The sequence below is a fragment of the Eublepharis macularius genome, chromosome 3 (genome assembly GCF_028583425.1).
Source record: "Eublepharis macularius isolate TG4126 chromosome 3, MPM_Emac_v1.0, whole genome shotgun sequence".
Lineage (NCBI taxonomy): Eukaryota > Metazoa > Chordata > Lepidosauria > Squamata > Eublepharidae > Eublepharis > Eublepharis macularius.
The window spans coordinates 54,170,293-54,185,262 of NC_072792.1; the positions used below are offsets into that span (position 1 = coordinate 54,170,293).

The 14,970-nt window shown below is 39.8% G+C and overlaps 1 protein-coding gene and 1 non-coding gene across 4 annotated transcripts in view; one reads left to right on the top strand and one right to left on the bottom strand.

The window, feature by feature from the left end:
* Positions 1-3,216: 3,216 nt before the first annotated feature.
* Positions 3,217-3,378, top strand: LOC129326804 (U1 spliceosomal RNA). The gene has a single exon (XR_008596736.1). It is a non-coding gene; the product is annotated as a U1 spliceosomal RNA (small nuclear RNA).
* Positions 3,379-8,551: 5,173 nt separating this feature from the next.
* Positions 8,552-14,970, bottom strand: part of TMEM131 (transmembrane protein 131) — a 111,620-nt gene continuing 105,201 nt past the window's right edge. For 2 of the 3 annotated variants that reach the window (XM_054973400.1, XM_054973399.1), the window contains exons 37-41: positions 14,495-14,616; positions 14,307-14,403; positions 13,675-13,772; positions 11,178-11,341; positions 8,552-9,511 (exon numbers count right to left, since the gene is read on the bottom strand). In XM_054973400.1, the coding sequence (XP_054829375.1) occupies positions 9,215-9,511; positions 11,178-11,341; positions 13,675-13,772; positions 14,307-14,403; positions 14,495-14,616 (778 nt within the window). In that variant the 3' untranslated portion in view covers positions 8,552-9,214. The other variant, XM_054973401.1, reaches the window with a different exon arrangement.

The window sequence follows — 14,970 nt, forward strand, 5'->3', positions numbered from 1 at the left end:
GTGACCTTACAGAGGAACCTATGATTCATTAGTATGTGGTTTCAAAATAACACTTGAGGTGCATCAGAATGCTTAAATGTCATTCTATTTTTCATGCAGCTAGCTGGCTTTTAAGACAGACCACAAACTCACATTGCGTCACTTTCTTATTATGGTTGAAAATAAGATTCCGTATTAATCTGCCACTCCCCCCACCGAGCTGTTAGAGCAGGATTTTAAAATCCTAAACACAAAAACTATTATTTGTTCTGGCATATCCTAAACTATGATTTGTTCATTTTAGTTGGATCTCTGCACATAGGCAGGCATCATAAAGTACAAAAGTAACGGCGGGGGAGAAGATAAAGTAGCAAGGATTTAGGCTGTTAAGAAAAGCTTGTTCTTAACAGTAGCCATGGAACAAGTTTCTCTACCTCCCTATGAAACCTGAAGAGCAGAGAGAATGTGAACCATTAATGGCGTGGAAAACCCAATGACTCTCCAAATGCCAAAGAAGTGCACGTAAATTTTATATGTACACATATGGACCTGCTTGCGTATACATATTTCAGTCTGATTTCAGGGCTGGTTATGGGAATGAAAGGGCTGTGTTCACCCTGGGAGATGACCTGCACTGGGAGATGGACACTGTTAGTTCTTCTGGACCTGAGTGGCTTTTGATATTGCTCATGGGATCCTTCTGGACTGCCTTTCTGGACTGGAGGCACTGTTTTACAATAGTTTGTAAAACTATTGAAGGTAGGTATCAGAGTGTGGTGTTGGGGGTCTACTGCTCAGTGCCTTGCTTCTGGTCTACAGGATCTTGCAAGGTTTCATCTTGTCCTCCATGCTTTTAAACTCAACGTGAAGCTGCTGGGAAAGGTCATTTGGAGATTTGGGCTGAGTTGCTACCAATATGCAGAAGACACTCCACTCTATCTCATATCCAGCAGATCCCAGGGAGGCTGTGGAAACCATGAACAGGTCCCTGGAGGCAGTTTTGAGATGGATGAGGACTAACAAGATGAAAATTAATCCTGACAAAATGGAGGTGCTACTGGTTGAAGCTGGGAGGTCTGACCCAGGAACTGGGATATCTCCTATTCTGGATGGGGTTGCAATCCCCAGAAAGGAGGTTCATTATTTGGGGGTGTTGCTGGACCCAGGCCTCCTGTTAGATAAACAGATGGCAGTGGTTGCTGGAGTACCTCTTATTAGCTGCAGCCCTTCTTAAGCTGAAAGATCTTGCCACTGTAGTGTATGTCCTGGTAACATCTAGGTTAGGTTACTGCAATACATTCTATTTCAGGTTTGTATCTTGTGTCTGAAGAAGGGAGCTCTGACTCTCAAAAGCTTATACCCTGAAAATCTTGTTGGTGTCTAAGGTGCTACTGGACTCAAATCCTGCTATACTTATCTATGAATTTCATAGTGTGACTATGTATTTTGCATGTTATTTCCACAAATTTCAAGTTGCCTTGAACATCTAAGGGCCAAGCTACAAGTGACGAATAACACAGGTTGAACACTTGTCAGCTTCCCTCAAGTTTTGATGGGAAATGCAGGTGTCCTGGTCTTGCAGCTTGGCTCTCCGACTGCTGTCCAATGGACTTTTCAACTGTCACTTGTCCAACATTCCACCAAGCTGCCTACATTTCCCATAAAAACTTGAGGAAAGCTGACAAGTTGTCCAACCTGTGTCATTCGTCATGTGTAGTTTGGCCTTTAATCAACTTCCTTTCAAACTTTTGTGGGCAAGGACTGTAATCAGCTACATCCTGTTCCTGCACTGATAAACGTGTACATTCTACTAGAAGGCATTTCTATAGACTTCTACAAGCCTGTGATGTCACTGTGAATGAGAGGTCCACAGCCTCTCAGATACATTACTTACTTCAGCATTCACAACTATTTTGCTTCTATTCAGAGCCTGCAGGCTAAATCAGCCCAGTTCATCACATTTGTTAGTGAACCATCTCTTCAGCAGTTCCTCATACTCAACATTTTTAGATCCTCTCTCTATATCTACCTGTTACTGCTTCTTAACTTACTAGTTTTAAGCAGATTACTAAACTATAAAAAGTAGACCACATAAAACTGTTGCGAAAATCAATCACAAGTGCATAAAATTTCACAACTGAAAAAGTGATGGGTCTACTAATAAAATAAGTAATGTCTCCAAATGATCTATATTTTGGAGCAAATGAAAAATTAAAAGATTCCTAGATTCAGAAAATAGCTGCATTCAAAAGTCAGGTGATACAGAGTGACCATACTTCCTATACCATGGTAGCCCATGATACCTCCCTTGCAAAACTAGATGGTAAGGCATTTAGGCATGCCAACATAAAGGCACACCTATACTTGGAACAGTCTGATATAAACAACAGTCTAGAAGGTGACCAGATGGAAGAATATTATACCAACAAACTGAGCAAACATGTCATTCCTACAAATTGTGCTGTTAGAATCATACCTAAATAAACAGTGCTTAATCATGCTCATAGCTTCCTGTAGGCTTACTGAGTGGAGGGAGTCCAAGGAAAGATTAAAGAGCTGAAGTTGTTGCTCTACAAGTTTATCGCAATGGGAATCAAGAGTCCACTCTAATCAAGCCAAGGTAACCCTCTTGGATGGCAGTGTGTATGATTTTAACTTATAGGGGAAGAGCCTTCATCCAAGTCTAAGCTTCGCGAGATGATTGTCCCAATTTAGCTCAGGTGGTCACCCCCGCTACACAATTTGGAATTCCAGAGATGGATCATAGGAATGTAAAAAGAAGCGAATCAAAAAACTTGCCTCTTTTATAATATCACCACCACCCCCATATAAACTTTGTGGATCTGCCTTGGCGCTGAAGAATTTAATTGTAGCTGGAATATATTGAGCCCTAGATGAATTAAAATAGTGACAGATTAAATTTGTTGCTGCTGTAGCCAGTCTTTTAACATGAGCAGCTTGCAGTGATCAAGTTAATCTTTGATCAAACCAAAACCCTAGGTATTTAAAATAGGAGACCTCCTTTATGTTATTACAATGAATTTGCCACTTATGGCGTGCATGAGATTTTTTACTGAAGCCAATGAACTTGGATTTTTGATAATTAACTATCAGACTTTCTTCTAGATAAGAAGAGACAAAAACATTTATCAGAGAGGACAGTTCTGACATTGTTTGCATCATCAGCAAAGAGTAAAAAAGGGAACTTTCACATCAGCAATAGATGGAGAATAAGAGATACTTACCTGGCAGGGGAGACACCGTAATCACGAAGGTGGTTTTCTCAGGGTGAGGCTCATCCATTGCACTCCGGGTGTGCTGACCCCTGCAATTTCCCCAAATGCGGGAAACTCGACTGCATAATTTGTGGTAGTCTTTTAAATATTTATATTGGACTGTTTGCTATTGTTATTTTAAATTATTTTAAAGTGTAAATTATATTGTAATGTTTTTATTGAGTGTGATCCGCTCTGAGCCTGCCTGTGTGGGGAGGGCGGAATAAAAATTGAAAACAAACAAAACAAACAATAGCAATCCTGTGTGGAAACTGCAGAACTCCTATCAGATTAATATACAGATTAAACAATAATAAACACACCCCTGACGCACTCCCTGCTATAGGGAAATTACATTGGAAAATTGTCCATCTAACCCATAGCTCACTTGTGCAGTCGAATCAGAATACAGAATCTCAATCAAAGCCAAAAGTCTCTTGTCAATAGATGTTGATTTTAGTTTATGCCACAATCTAGCATGGGGTACAGTATCAAAAGCCACCTTCAAATTCATGATGGCAGCAGCAAGAATCCTCCGACTCATGGGTATATATTTGTTGATTAAGAACTGTAGTGTCAAAAGATGATCTTCTGTACCAGTCCCTTGTTTAAAACTGGCCTGTTCTCTATGCAGGATTTTATTAGGTTCCAGCCAGTCCACCAGTCAAGAGTAAAGAGACAGAGCATAGAGTTTCTTGACCACTAATAGAAGGCTAATTGCCTTGGTAATTGGACAGTTCTGCTGTCCCCCCTCTTATAAACATGTATGATAGCGTGGCTCCAAACAGGAGTGATTCTTGCCTAACATTATATATTGTAGTTGGCAATGAACTTTTCAATTTCTCATTTAACTTCTTAATGACACCCAAAAATTTACCATCTTGTTTCTGAGCATCACACTCCCTTAAAGGTTCAGAGTAAAAACAAGCAATTTTTTTAAGCTAATCAGGTCATTAAGTTTATCATATATTCATTCAAGTGTTTCCACTATTAAAAGGGTTTGAGTAGCAAGCACATGATAATCAAAAGCTCTCTGATCGTCACCAGGAATTAAAAGCCCCTTTCCTCCCTAATCTCTGAGGAGCTAGTTCTTCCACTATAGTATCCCGAGAGTTTGCGTATCATTATTAAACAACTACATCTATTTGTCACAGTTATAGAAGAAGCTGTGATGCAGACACAATAATCTATTTTACTTTGTTTAGGAAAGGGTGGTAAGTCAAGTCATTTAAAGGTAAAGCCCTCTTAGTTCCCATAGCCCCACCACCAGCTACTTAACTAAAAATACTAATTAACTAAAAGATATATCCTCAAAAGTATAATATCAATAGTCTCAGTAATACCACCATACCTATTTAAATATATATATTTAAAAGAAAAGAACAAAGGAGCAATGGTGATAAACTATAGCACACAAGATGGAATATAAGTAACTAAACTGTATATAGATCAAGATGGGTTGCCGTGTTAGTCTGTTTGTAGCAGTGGAAAAGAGTAAGAGTCCAGTAGCACCTACTAGTAAGTCTTATAGGTGCTACTAAACTGTATATATAGAAAAGGAAGAGGGGAAATCTCTCTTTTTGCTGAAGCTCACTCTTTATCTCGGCACTGGCTGCTCCCCCCACCCCAGAGCTCATCAGGCTACACTCAGCGTTTTCACAGAATATATGCAAAACATCAATGGGAGGAGAAGCTGCCTCGAACAAAAAAACAGAAAAAAACTCAAACCAGAGAGAGAGAGTAATAAATAATAAGGTAGCTATAACAGAATCAAGCAAACATTAAATCACCCTTCCCTTAGCCACCATCCCACTCCCACCCCCTCGCTAAAACAAAACAAAACACCAGAACTACATGTGATAAAACTGAACAAAAGAGAAAACTACATAGATAAAAACTGTTTAAAAGAGAAAAATTAAAGTTAAAATAGTTAAAATTAGCAGCCTCTGAACAGAGCTTGGCCTACCAACATGCCACATTCCCAACTGGAACCAGAAGCCACTCCGATTTTTAGGACCAATTATGTGCTAGGTGCTGAATGTGACGTACAGGGCATGGTCCTTCACACAATCAAATACAGAATGCAACAGTCTCTTCTTTGCAATGGATATTGTAATTTGAGGCAAGGGTGGTTGATTATAGAATTCCCTTCTGCCAGATTTTCACTAGATTATTTTACCTTTGCTTCAACAGATTACTTCCCAGAGCAGAATTGCATTTACTGAACCATTCACTGTTGTTTTTTTTTACTTACTTTACTTTTTACTTTACTTACTCATTTTTTTACTTATATATATGCCTTTAGCTTTGGTCAGCAAGAAAACAGTGTCTATAGTATAGTTCTTAGAAATGTTCCCTAATGTCTGTCAAATGCAGCATCCATGGATTCTTTAATGGGATACTTTTTATATATTTTATTAAATAATTCAATGAGAGAACCTTAAATAAGCAAAGTACTTTGTGTTCCTCTTTTCACAAAATTACACCCACATGCACATTTTCCCCCTTTCTGAACACCTTACTAGGGATTTACAGATTTTCCTTGATCCCAAATCACAGAATTACAAAATTGAGACTCTATAGAACTCACAGAAGTCATCATGTTTCTCTCTTCTTATGTCCATGGTATCTGCAATTTCATAGAAATGAACTGTGTAATACTAGTAAGTATGAAATGAGTCATAACAATCAATAAGAGCAAGAGTCTGCTGAATTGGAACTGACGATTCTGCATTTGGCAGACATTAGGGAACATTTCCAAGAACTTGAGTTTTTCCTTGACTGTACAATTGCAAAATTGAGTACTATAGGCACCATTTTCTTGCTGTCCAAAGCTAAAGGCATATTTAAGTTAAAAAGTTGCTGAATTGCAACTGATAATGAAGCTCAAGACAATGCATCCACCTGGACTGAATTGAGACATTTGATTCCTGTGTCATTACCAATGTTGATTTCTCCGCACCCACTACCCCTCCGCATACCCCACCCTATTCAATCACGCCTGCCATTGTCATTCACCAGCTATTATCATTTGGCTTCTGCAATCACTCCACTGTAAGATATAAGGACAGATGGACTCACATTCTAGCTGCATCTGAAGAAGTGAGCTGTGGCTCATGACAGCTCATACCCTACCACAAATTTTGTTGGTCTTATAGGTGCTACTGGACTCTTGCTCTTTTCTACTGCTACAGACAGACTAACATGGCTACCCATCTCAATCTAACTTTCAATAAAGTGTATTGAAATGGAATCCAAACAATCAATATAGCTGAAATGACACTAGGGGAATCCATTTATACATAATAGGCTTACGGTAAGAGGTACATGACTTAGCTTCGTTTTGTCTCATCTCATGATAATTTGGAAGCTATAGTCCCTCAAATGATCATTTGTTTCTTCCCTTTGCCCATTTGAGCTAGTGATGGTTGCATGTGCTAACACAGAAAAATGCAAGATGCAACAATAGCCATACTTTTCAAAAGGCTATACAAATCTGCATTTTAGATTGTAAACTGGTTAGCAGTCATACTCTTCAGTATACACACCAATTAGCATTGTATAAAACATTTTTTGTGTGAAATAGAACAATTTGTTAAGCCTGTATAGTGAATAAGGTGCGTTTGAAGTAGTAATCTGACAGTCATCAGCACTAGCGAATAGCGATACTAATTATCATACAGCAACAAAAAACAGCATCTGGAAAGAAAATAGCACACAGAGCTAAGGTGCAGAGACTCAAGCTCTTGTGTTGTTTTTAACACAGATTCTACTGTACTGTAACAAAGGTAGAAAGCAGTAAGAGAAAGCAGTAAGAAAGGAGTCAGAAGAAAGCTAGGAGAGAATGGGCAGAGAGAAAAAGAGGTGCATACAGGTGGTAAATACTATGCAGGGGGTGGGGTGTTTACATATCAATTTGAAATCAGCCAAATTTGGGGCAGCACACCTCCAGGTTACTATTTATTTAGTTTTTAATGTCTCCTCTCCAGGAACCTACCGGAGGCGCCTGTTTGTATCTTTGCTTTGTTTAGTGCGCACAGTTCTTGCATTCAAGGAAGTTGCCCAAGCCTTTTAATCCTCTGCTGCAAGGCTGGATCTCCATGTATGTGCAATCATTGCACACCATGCGCCATATCAACGTGACTCTTCCAAAGAAAGGGGTGCTGAAAAAGGCTGACTATAGTCCTGAAAATCAGATATGTATCTTTTAGACTTCATGTATTTCTTATCAAGTCTTAACGCTTAATCCTAAAGCACAAAATCATGCATCTGTTGTTTTTCACCCAATGGCTGTTATTAGGTCTACCCTGCAGAACCTCCCCTTCACTTAATTTATAAGCAATTTAATAAACATTATTTATCCCAATTATTTTTCTTATTAGGTGACTAATGATAACACTGAATATGTGCACCAAGGTCTCTCAATCTTGTTGCGCTTGTGAAACTGGGCGCAGGTTGTGGCCATCACAACAGAACAGCTACTGTAAGGTGTGGGACAAAATGGCTGGCGAGGGGCAGTGTCCAATCTCAAAATGTTGCATCCTTAAAATGTTAGCCAGTTCCAACCAAAGCATCTTCCTACTATGAAAGCAGCTGTTTATGAACAGGTGTTCTCAGCAGATACAAAAGTGACGCTTCCTGTTCTTTGATTAGGAGAGGCTTTAGGGATAGAATAATGGGCACCACACTGCAGAATACTGATGTACAATTATCACTGTGGGATACCACTAGATTTTTCCTTCAAGTGTGAAAGTTGATTGCACAGTCCTTTATTCACTTTAATCAGATCATCTCTCAGCACCTTCGCTTGTTACCGTCTTTCCCAGTTATGGTGCTCTACTCAAGCATTCTGCTAAGGTTTATCATGTAGCCTCTATTTCACACAGAATGTATCACAGCAAAAGGACACAGATTTGATTGCTACACACACCAGGCAGGCAGGGTATGTTTGCCGTTTCTCTGTGGTGACTCAGCAGCAGAATAGATGTGCTGCAGCAGCTGTCCCCCTTCTCCTGCCAGCAAACACACTGTACCTGGCATTTAAAAGACATACAAGGCCTGGCTATTTTTATACAATGTTTTCCTGTGCAGCTGGTTTTCATAAAGTTCACTATAGTCCAATTGCTTCTGTGGCAGACATGCCCAGGACGGACAGTTTTCCCATGTACAAAAATCTCTACAGACTCGAAAGAACATTGCAACTGACTGATTAACATATATATCAATGTCTATAAAAACAGTCTGTCAAATGTTTGAAATGCAGACACCACAAGAAGTCACAGAAAAACATAACAGGGTTGAAAAAAAGCATCATTTATTTTTCAAGTACAACTCAAAGTTGTATCAGTAAGAAAATCACAAGGAATCTTGTTTATTCACAAGACTTGGCTATGCACATTTCAGTTCAACTTAAAAATGCATTCAGGTTTACAAATGTACAAACAGCACATAAAATGTATAGTTTGAACAAAATGCTCTTACATTCAGCCATTTTTGCTCCTAGATTTTTACATTCGTAGAGCCCTGAACAAAGACAGCTTTATTTTTAAAAAAATACTTTGCATTTTTTAGCACAAGGTGCTCTTTAAAATTATGTTTTGGAGCATAATACTGGAAACAAAAATTAAAAACCAAGCATGGTAGTTAAAATCACTGCATCATGGGTCTTTAAAAAAAATTAAAGGGCAGGTGATAAAGAACCAAGACTCTGAGGCCACAGATGAATTATTTTTGACCCCCCCCTCCAAACTTTTCCAAGCAGATCAGCAATCTTACTACCATAACTGCAAACTTTAAAAGGAGCATGTGATGAATGTATTGCTAGCTTGTAATGGTGTCTGGGAAAGGGTACGGAGCAAGGGGAAGGAATGGTAGCAAACGGCTTGTGAATTATATTCCGGGAACTGGCGTATTACAGAATTGACCATGATCAGATCCAGACAAGAATTCCTTTGCTTTCCTTAATTTCCATTTTCATGTGGGTAATGCATATTAGACCAAGGATCTGAGCTTCTTCTTCCAATCGCAGGGCTCCATATTCGCCAAGGGTTATAGGCCTGTCCCAAGTCTTCAGAACTGCTAGCTGCTGGGGCAGCAGCAGGTGGTTGGGGTGGACTTTCACTCCCAAGATCAATATTTGGCAATGTATTTGCGGGAGTGTTGAAAGGAATGGTGCTGTTCAAGTTACTTGACCAAATGGAACTGCTGAATGGAGTGGTGCTAGTAGACCACAGGCCATTTGGGTTGCCAAGGATAGACTGCATTATGAACAGAGAAAAGGAGGGGGGGGGGGGAGAAAGTAATGTAAACTTATACACACGTCTATATATCTTGAATCTTGCATCTTGGTTTCACCTTGAACACCTGTTTACAGCTGCACGCTACTCTGGTACTGAAAGAACATACAGATAACCCAATCCTTCCAATTCAATTATATTAATTCAATTATAAATTCAATTATATTAATGTTGCTTATGAAATAAGTAAAAACGGGTGCTTGGTTGGGTAGAGCCCACAGATTTATTTGGGCCTCACCTGCAGTTCCCAGAATGCCATGTTACAACAGAAAATGCCAGGAACGTTCTACCTAGAAAATTACAGACCTGAAAAGAGGGAAAGAGCAAACTGAACACAATTTTGCTGCAAGACCCACTGGCATTAACATTACAGAGAGAAAGTGGGAAGAGTTTTGTTTTGAACCACTGTAAGATTGTGAAGGATCAGACAGTAAAGATTTCTTATGTGCACACACCAATGGGCTGCAGTTTAATTTTCTTTACTGGCACACAGATCGCTGGGCTATACTGAGGAGTGGAAGCATGACCTAGTGCTAGAGACCTGCTTTGCATGCAGAAGGTCTCAGGCTCAATCCCCACCATCTCCAGTTAAAATGAACAGGTAGCAGGGGATATAGATGACCTCTACTTGAGACTTTGGACAGCTGCTGCCAGCCAGAGTAGATATACCAGTATCCCCTGATATACCAATAGTGCAAGGCAGCTTCATTGAGGGGAATGGGTTAGAGACACAATGAGTCAGTACTGTGATGACAAGATAAACAAAAACTATGTAGTTTCAGCATAGCACCAGAGGGGAATAGAGTGTGCAGCTAGAAAACTTGGGGTTTAAGACATACGCTATGAACAAAAACTTTACTAATGGACTAGAATCTGGGTGACCCAGGTTTGTTTCCGCGCTCTACCATGAAAGCTCACTGGCTGACCTTGGGCCAGCCAAATACTTTTAGCCTAATTTACCTCAGATGGTTGTTGTGAGAAAAAATGGAGGAGAGGAGAATGCTGTACTTGGGAGTCCTCATTGGGGAGAAGTCAGGGTATAAATGAAGTAAAATTAAAACTGACTGCCTTGGGCAAATCAATTCACTATCCAAAATATGCTAATAGTTAGATTCAAGTGGTAAAGAATACTAGAAGAATTTGCACTGAGAATTTATTTAAAATGAAAACCTGGCCAGTATGTTTTTCAGAAACATAACATACTCAGTCACAACTGAAAGAAATTTGTGCAGTGTCCTCCGACTCCCCTTTTCAGTTGAAGCCATATTTAGAACAGCAATTCAAAGTTTTTTTTTAACATTTGATTTATATATTGCCCTTCAGGGCAACTTAACACCCACTCAGTGCAGTTTACAAAGTATGTTATTATTATCCCCACATCAACCACCCTGTGAGGTGGGTGGGGCTAAGAGAGCTCTAGAAGAGCTGTGACTGACCCAAGGTCCCCCAGCTGGCTTCAAGTGGAGGAGTGAGGAATCAAACCTGGCTCTCCAGAGCGGCTCTCCAAGCGCTATTAACCACTACACCAAACTGGCTCTCCAAACTAAACTGGCTCACAGTACATCTCTGTGTTTCTTCAGTCATGTTAGCAAGATCTGAACAGGCTGAAGACAAGAAATTTACTTACTGAAGTTGTGTGAGTTGGGGATCCAGAACTTGTGGGCCAGGAAGGTGTTCTATCCGTAGTTGAGCAATCCCAGATGGATGAAGGAACAGCACTAAACTCACTCCAATTTCGCTGAACATCCTGACCATAAACAGATTGTGACAGCCCAAGTTTGCTGAAAACTTCTGCAAGGGGAGGGAGGAGAAACAAGAAACCTTCACAATGCAATATAATGAAACAAAGTTTTCCACAGATAAAACAAACAACATTCTATTGACATAACTCAAGTGAAAATGGAAGCCTTCACATGTAGAACAGATTTTATCTGATATTGTACAAGCATTTTGAATAGGAAAAGTTTCCAAGATGATGCCTTTACTACAGCCAAGTTACAAAGGGCCACACATACAGCAGTCCATTTAATCATCCATGGTTTAACTCCTTTATGAACACCTAATATTAAATTGTTAGTAAAGTCAGCCTTTTTTGGCTTTCAACACTCACATATGAAGAACAGTTTTTGTAATTTGAGAGTTTACTTCCAAATAAAGCTCTATTTTTAAAATGTGGGTCCAACTCTAACAAACTCATAATGATGTAATCAATTTGCTAGCTAGCTGTCTTTGTCTATTGAAGCCAAAACAAAGAGTCTTGCAGCTCTTTAAAGACTACCAGACTCATTGATTTTTTAAAAAAAATTACTTAAGGTGCCACAAGACTGAATGGTTAAGAGTAGACTGACTTCAAACTTTCTAACAGTTGCTAAATAAACGCTATCTGTTCTCTTGAGAACACTGTTGTCTCAAGTACAGTTTGCTAAGAGATTTAATTTTCTGTAACAATTTAAATGGAAGCATTCATCTTTGAAGGCAATAACATTCTATAATTAGCAAGTTTTTCTGGTTTTACTGCTTCAATCGTTTACTGTGTTGCAGGAGGCAATAACTGCCAATAATTAAGAGAACACCAGAGTGACGATTGGAAGAAAATGCTTGTCTATAAGCTGGGATAAGCTTTTTATTTCCCCACAAAATGCCTCCATAAAAATAAAAAAAGCTAAAGCATAAGAGCACTCCTCCAACCATACCTACTGTATAGACAGGCATTTCTGAAGGTGAGCTTTTCGGTACTAAAATAGACATCACTGCAATTTTTGGCACAAAGCTCTAGCCTGCTCTAAATCTCTTGCACAGCACAGCAGGAATGTCAATTATGTTGTTTCAGGGCGGAAAGCCAGACTAAAGTTTGGTTGCTCTCCTCCTAGCCATCCATGCCCTGCTTTTAGTTCTGTATCAAGGGGAAAGCAGAGGGGAAAAGGCTCTTTTCTATTTCACAATATAAGCAAAGTTATGATGCTATAAAAGATGCCTCACAGCACAGATTAATTTGCCAGTTCTCTGCTGCACAGGACTCCAATGGTGCATAGTCCTTCATTCTTTCCTGCCCACTGACTGACTCAATTAACTGCTTCTTCAGGTCACCACTCGACTTCTTCTACTTCTACTCTACTTCTTCAGGTCACCAGCCTAAACCCGTATTTGTCTCCATAGGCAGTTTGCTTCCAAGCTCTTCCCTCATGAACTTGTTTGAATACTATTGAGTCTAGAGTTCCCCCCTTTTGTTGATGCCTGCCAAAACTGAAAAAAAAGCATTGCTAACCAAAAGTCCCATATTTGTGGCTTATACCAAAGAGTGATTTGAACTAGGGGTGTGATATTCGGGTTTCCAATGCGGTATAAATACCTTAATCTGACCTGATTTGTAAAGATTTGGGATTTCTGAATCAGGCCCAGCATGCAGGCCCCTATTCAGAAATGCCAAATCAAAGCTTCCCAAAGCAATTTGTGTCACTTAGGGAAGCTTTGGGGCGCTTTCAAACCCCAGCTGGTTCCAGCTGACCAGTGGAGGAGGATCTCCCACTGGCCAGCTGGAGTTTAAAGGTCCCTTTCCTTGCCACTTGCAAGCAGCAGGGAAAGGGCCCTTTCCACGCTTCAGCTGGCCCGCTGACCAGCGGAGGAGGATCCCCTTCCGGCCAGCTGGAGTTTAAAGGGCCCTTTCCCTGCCACGCAAGTGACCCTATGAAAGAAAGCTCTCCAAAACATCCTATCATTAACAGACTTGCTCAGATCCTAACCAGGTATGTATGTCAATTGTATTTAAGATTTTTTTTTTAAAAATCTACATTTTTGACACATAGCTAGCAACGGTAATTTACTATTTTTTAAATACATAGATCTAAAATGGTGAACAAAAAGCCAACAATTACAAACATTACCCAAATCGCTGAAATACCAAAGGACATATAAAATAGTTAAACTGAAAGCTATCACTTTACCATTCAAATGGAACATCTGTACCTTAATATTTTATTGTATTCCCAAAATAAAACATCAGAACTAAAACAGCCTCAGACATGTCCTAAACTCTCAGTTTCACTCTTTAAAATTGCTTCCAACCGAAGTTTTAGCTGATCATCTATGTTGTTTCATTGTTTTTTACAGTACAGTGTACTACTCACCTCCAGTTAAATTAAAAGAATTTCCAAATGCTGAGAATGAGTTGAGAGGTGTGAAATCTGGGCTACTGGGATTACTTATAGGACTCCACAAACCAGAACTAAGCAGGGAGAAAAAATGATTTTGTTAGCAAGGTCATTTCAGTGTGACCACCACCAATACCCTGCACAAACACGACAGATCAAATATTTGGAAATACAAACAGTGATTTAAAACCTTGGCAATTTTGGCTAAAATTGATTATGTCTGAGCCAATGGAACTGGAATGTGAGAAACTGCAGACAGGTTTACCGGCAGCATCCTCAGCCTTAGGGAAGTGAATCAGATTGTTCTTCTCTTGCCTACAACAAAGCAAAATTACGGTTCTCCCTTTTCAGTGTCACGTGAGCAGAACGAACTCTGGGTTTTGTTCTGCCAGACTACGAGCTTACAGAACTTTGATGAACAACCTACCTCCCAAATTTAGAATCTTTACACTAGATTTTTGATAGGGAACACATGAAACAGGGATATTTACAAGCATGTGGTAAGGTGTTAACTGTCAGATTCTACTCAGGGCGTGGAATGGAAAGCTTTCTTTCCTCATATGCTGCTCAAGAGTGCTTTATATTTTAAATGGATTAGCGTAGCTTACCTGTCAGAGCCGTCACTGTCAACAGCTGTATGTGATGGATTCATACTGCCAGGAACCTCAGTTTTAAGTGGTGGAGACTTTGCTAGGCCACTTCCACCTGTAAAAATAAATTTAAACTGAGCAAAACAAGAATCAAGATAACAACTCCTCTCTAAGACAGTGATGGCTTTTCCAAGCATGTGTCTTACCTGGACTTTTGTCATAACCAGCGGCGACAGCAGCAAAGGTAGGGTTACCATTCCTGCCGGGTAGCGAGGCTGCTTTTGCCACCTTATGTTTGGCACCACTGAGCAACTTGCTTTTTGGTTCACTAGAACAAACAAACAAAGAGACTAAAGTTTTTTTTAAGTTGACACGAACCTGTCTTAAATTACATATTAGGATTTGGCCATCTCATCTAAGTGGAGACTTAAGTTTTGGGGCATTCCCCTCCATCACAGCTGTCAGTCACAAGTACAGGCCCTGCTCAACACACCTGACCCATCCATATACTCTGTTCCAGAGCACACTCATTGTACTGCCTATCACAATGCTTGTTTATGAAGTGCCTGTTCTGAGGACTGCGACAGGAAGAGCGCCCTAGAAATTGTTTTACCTCCACTGTTAAATAGGAAAACACCCATAGTTTGATCCAAGGCAAGCCTGAGAAGTGTATAGAAGGAAG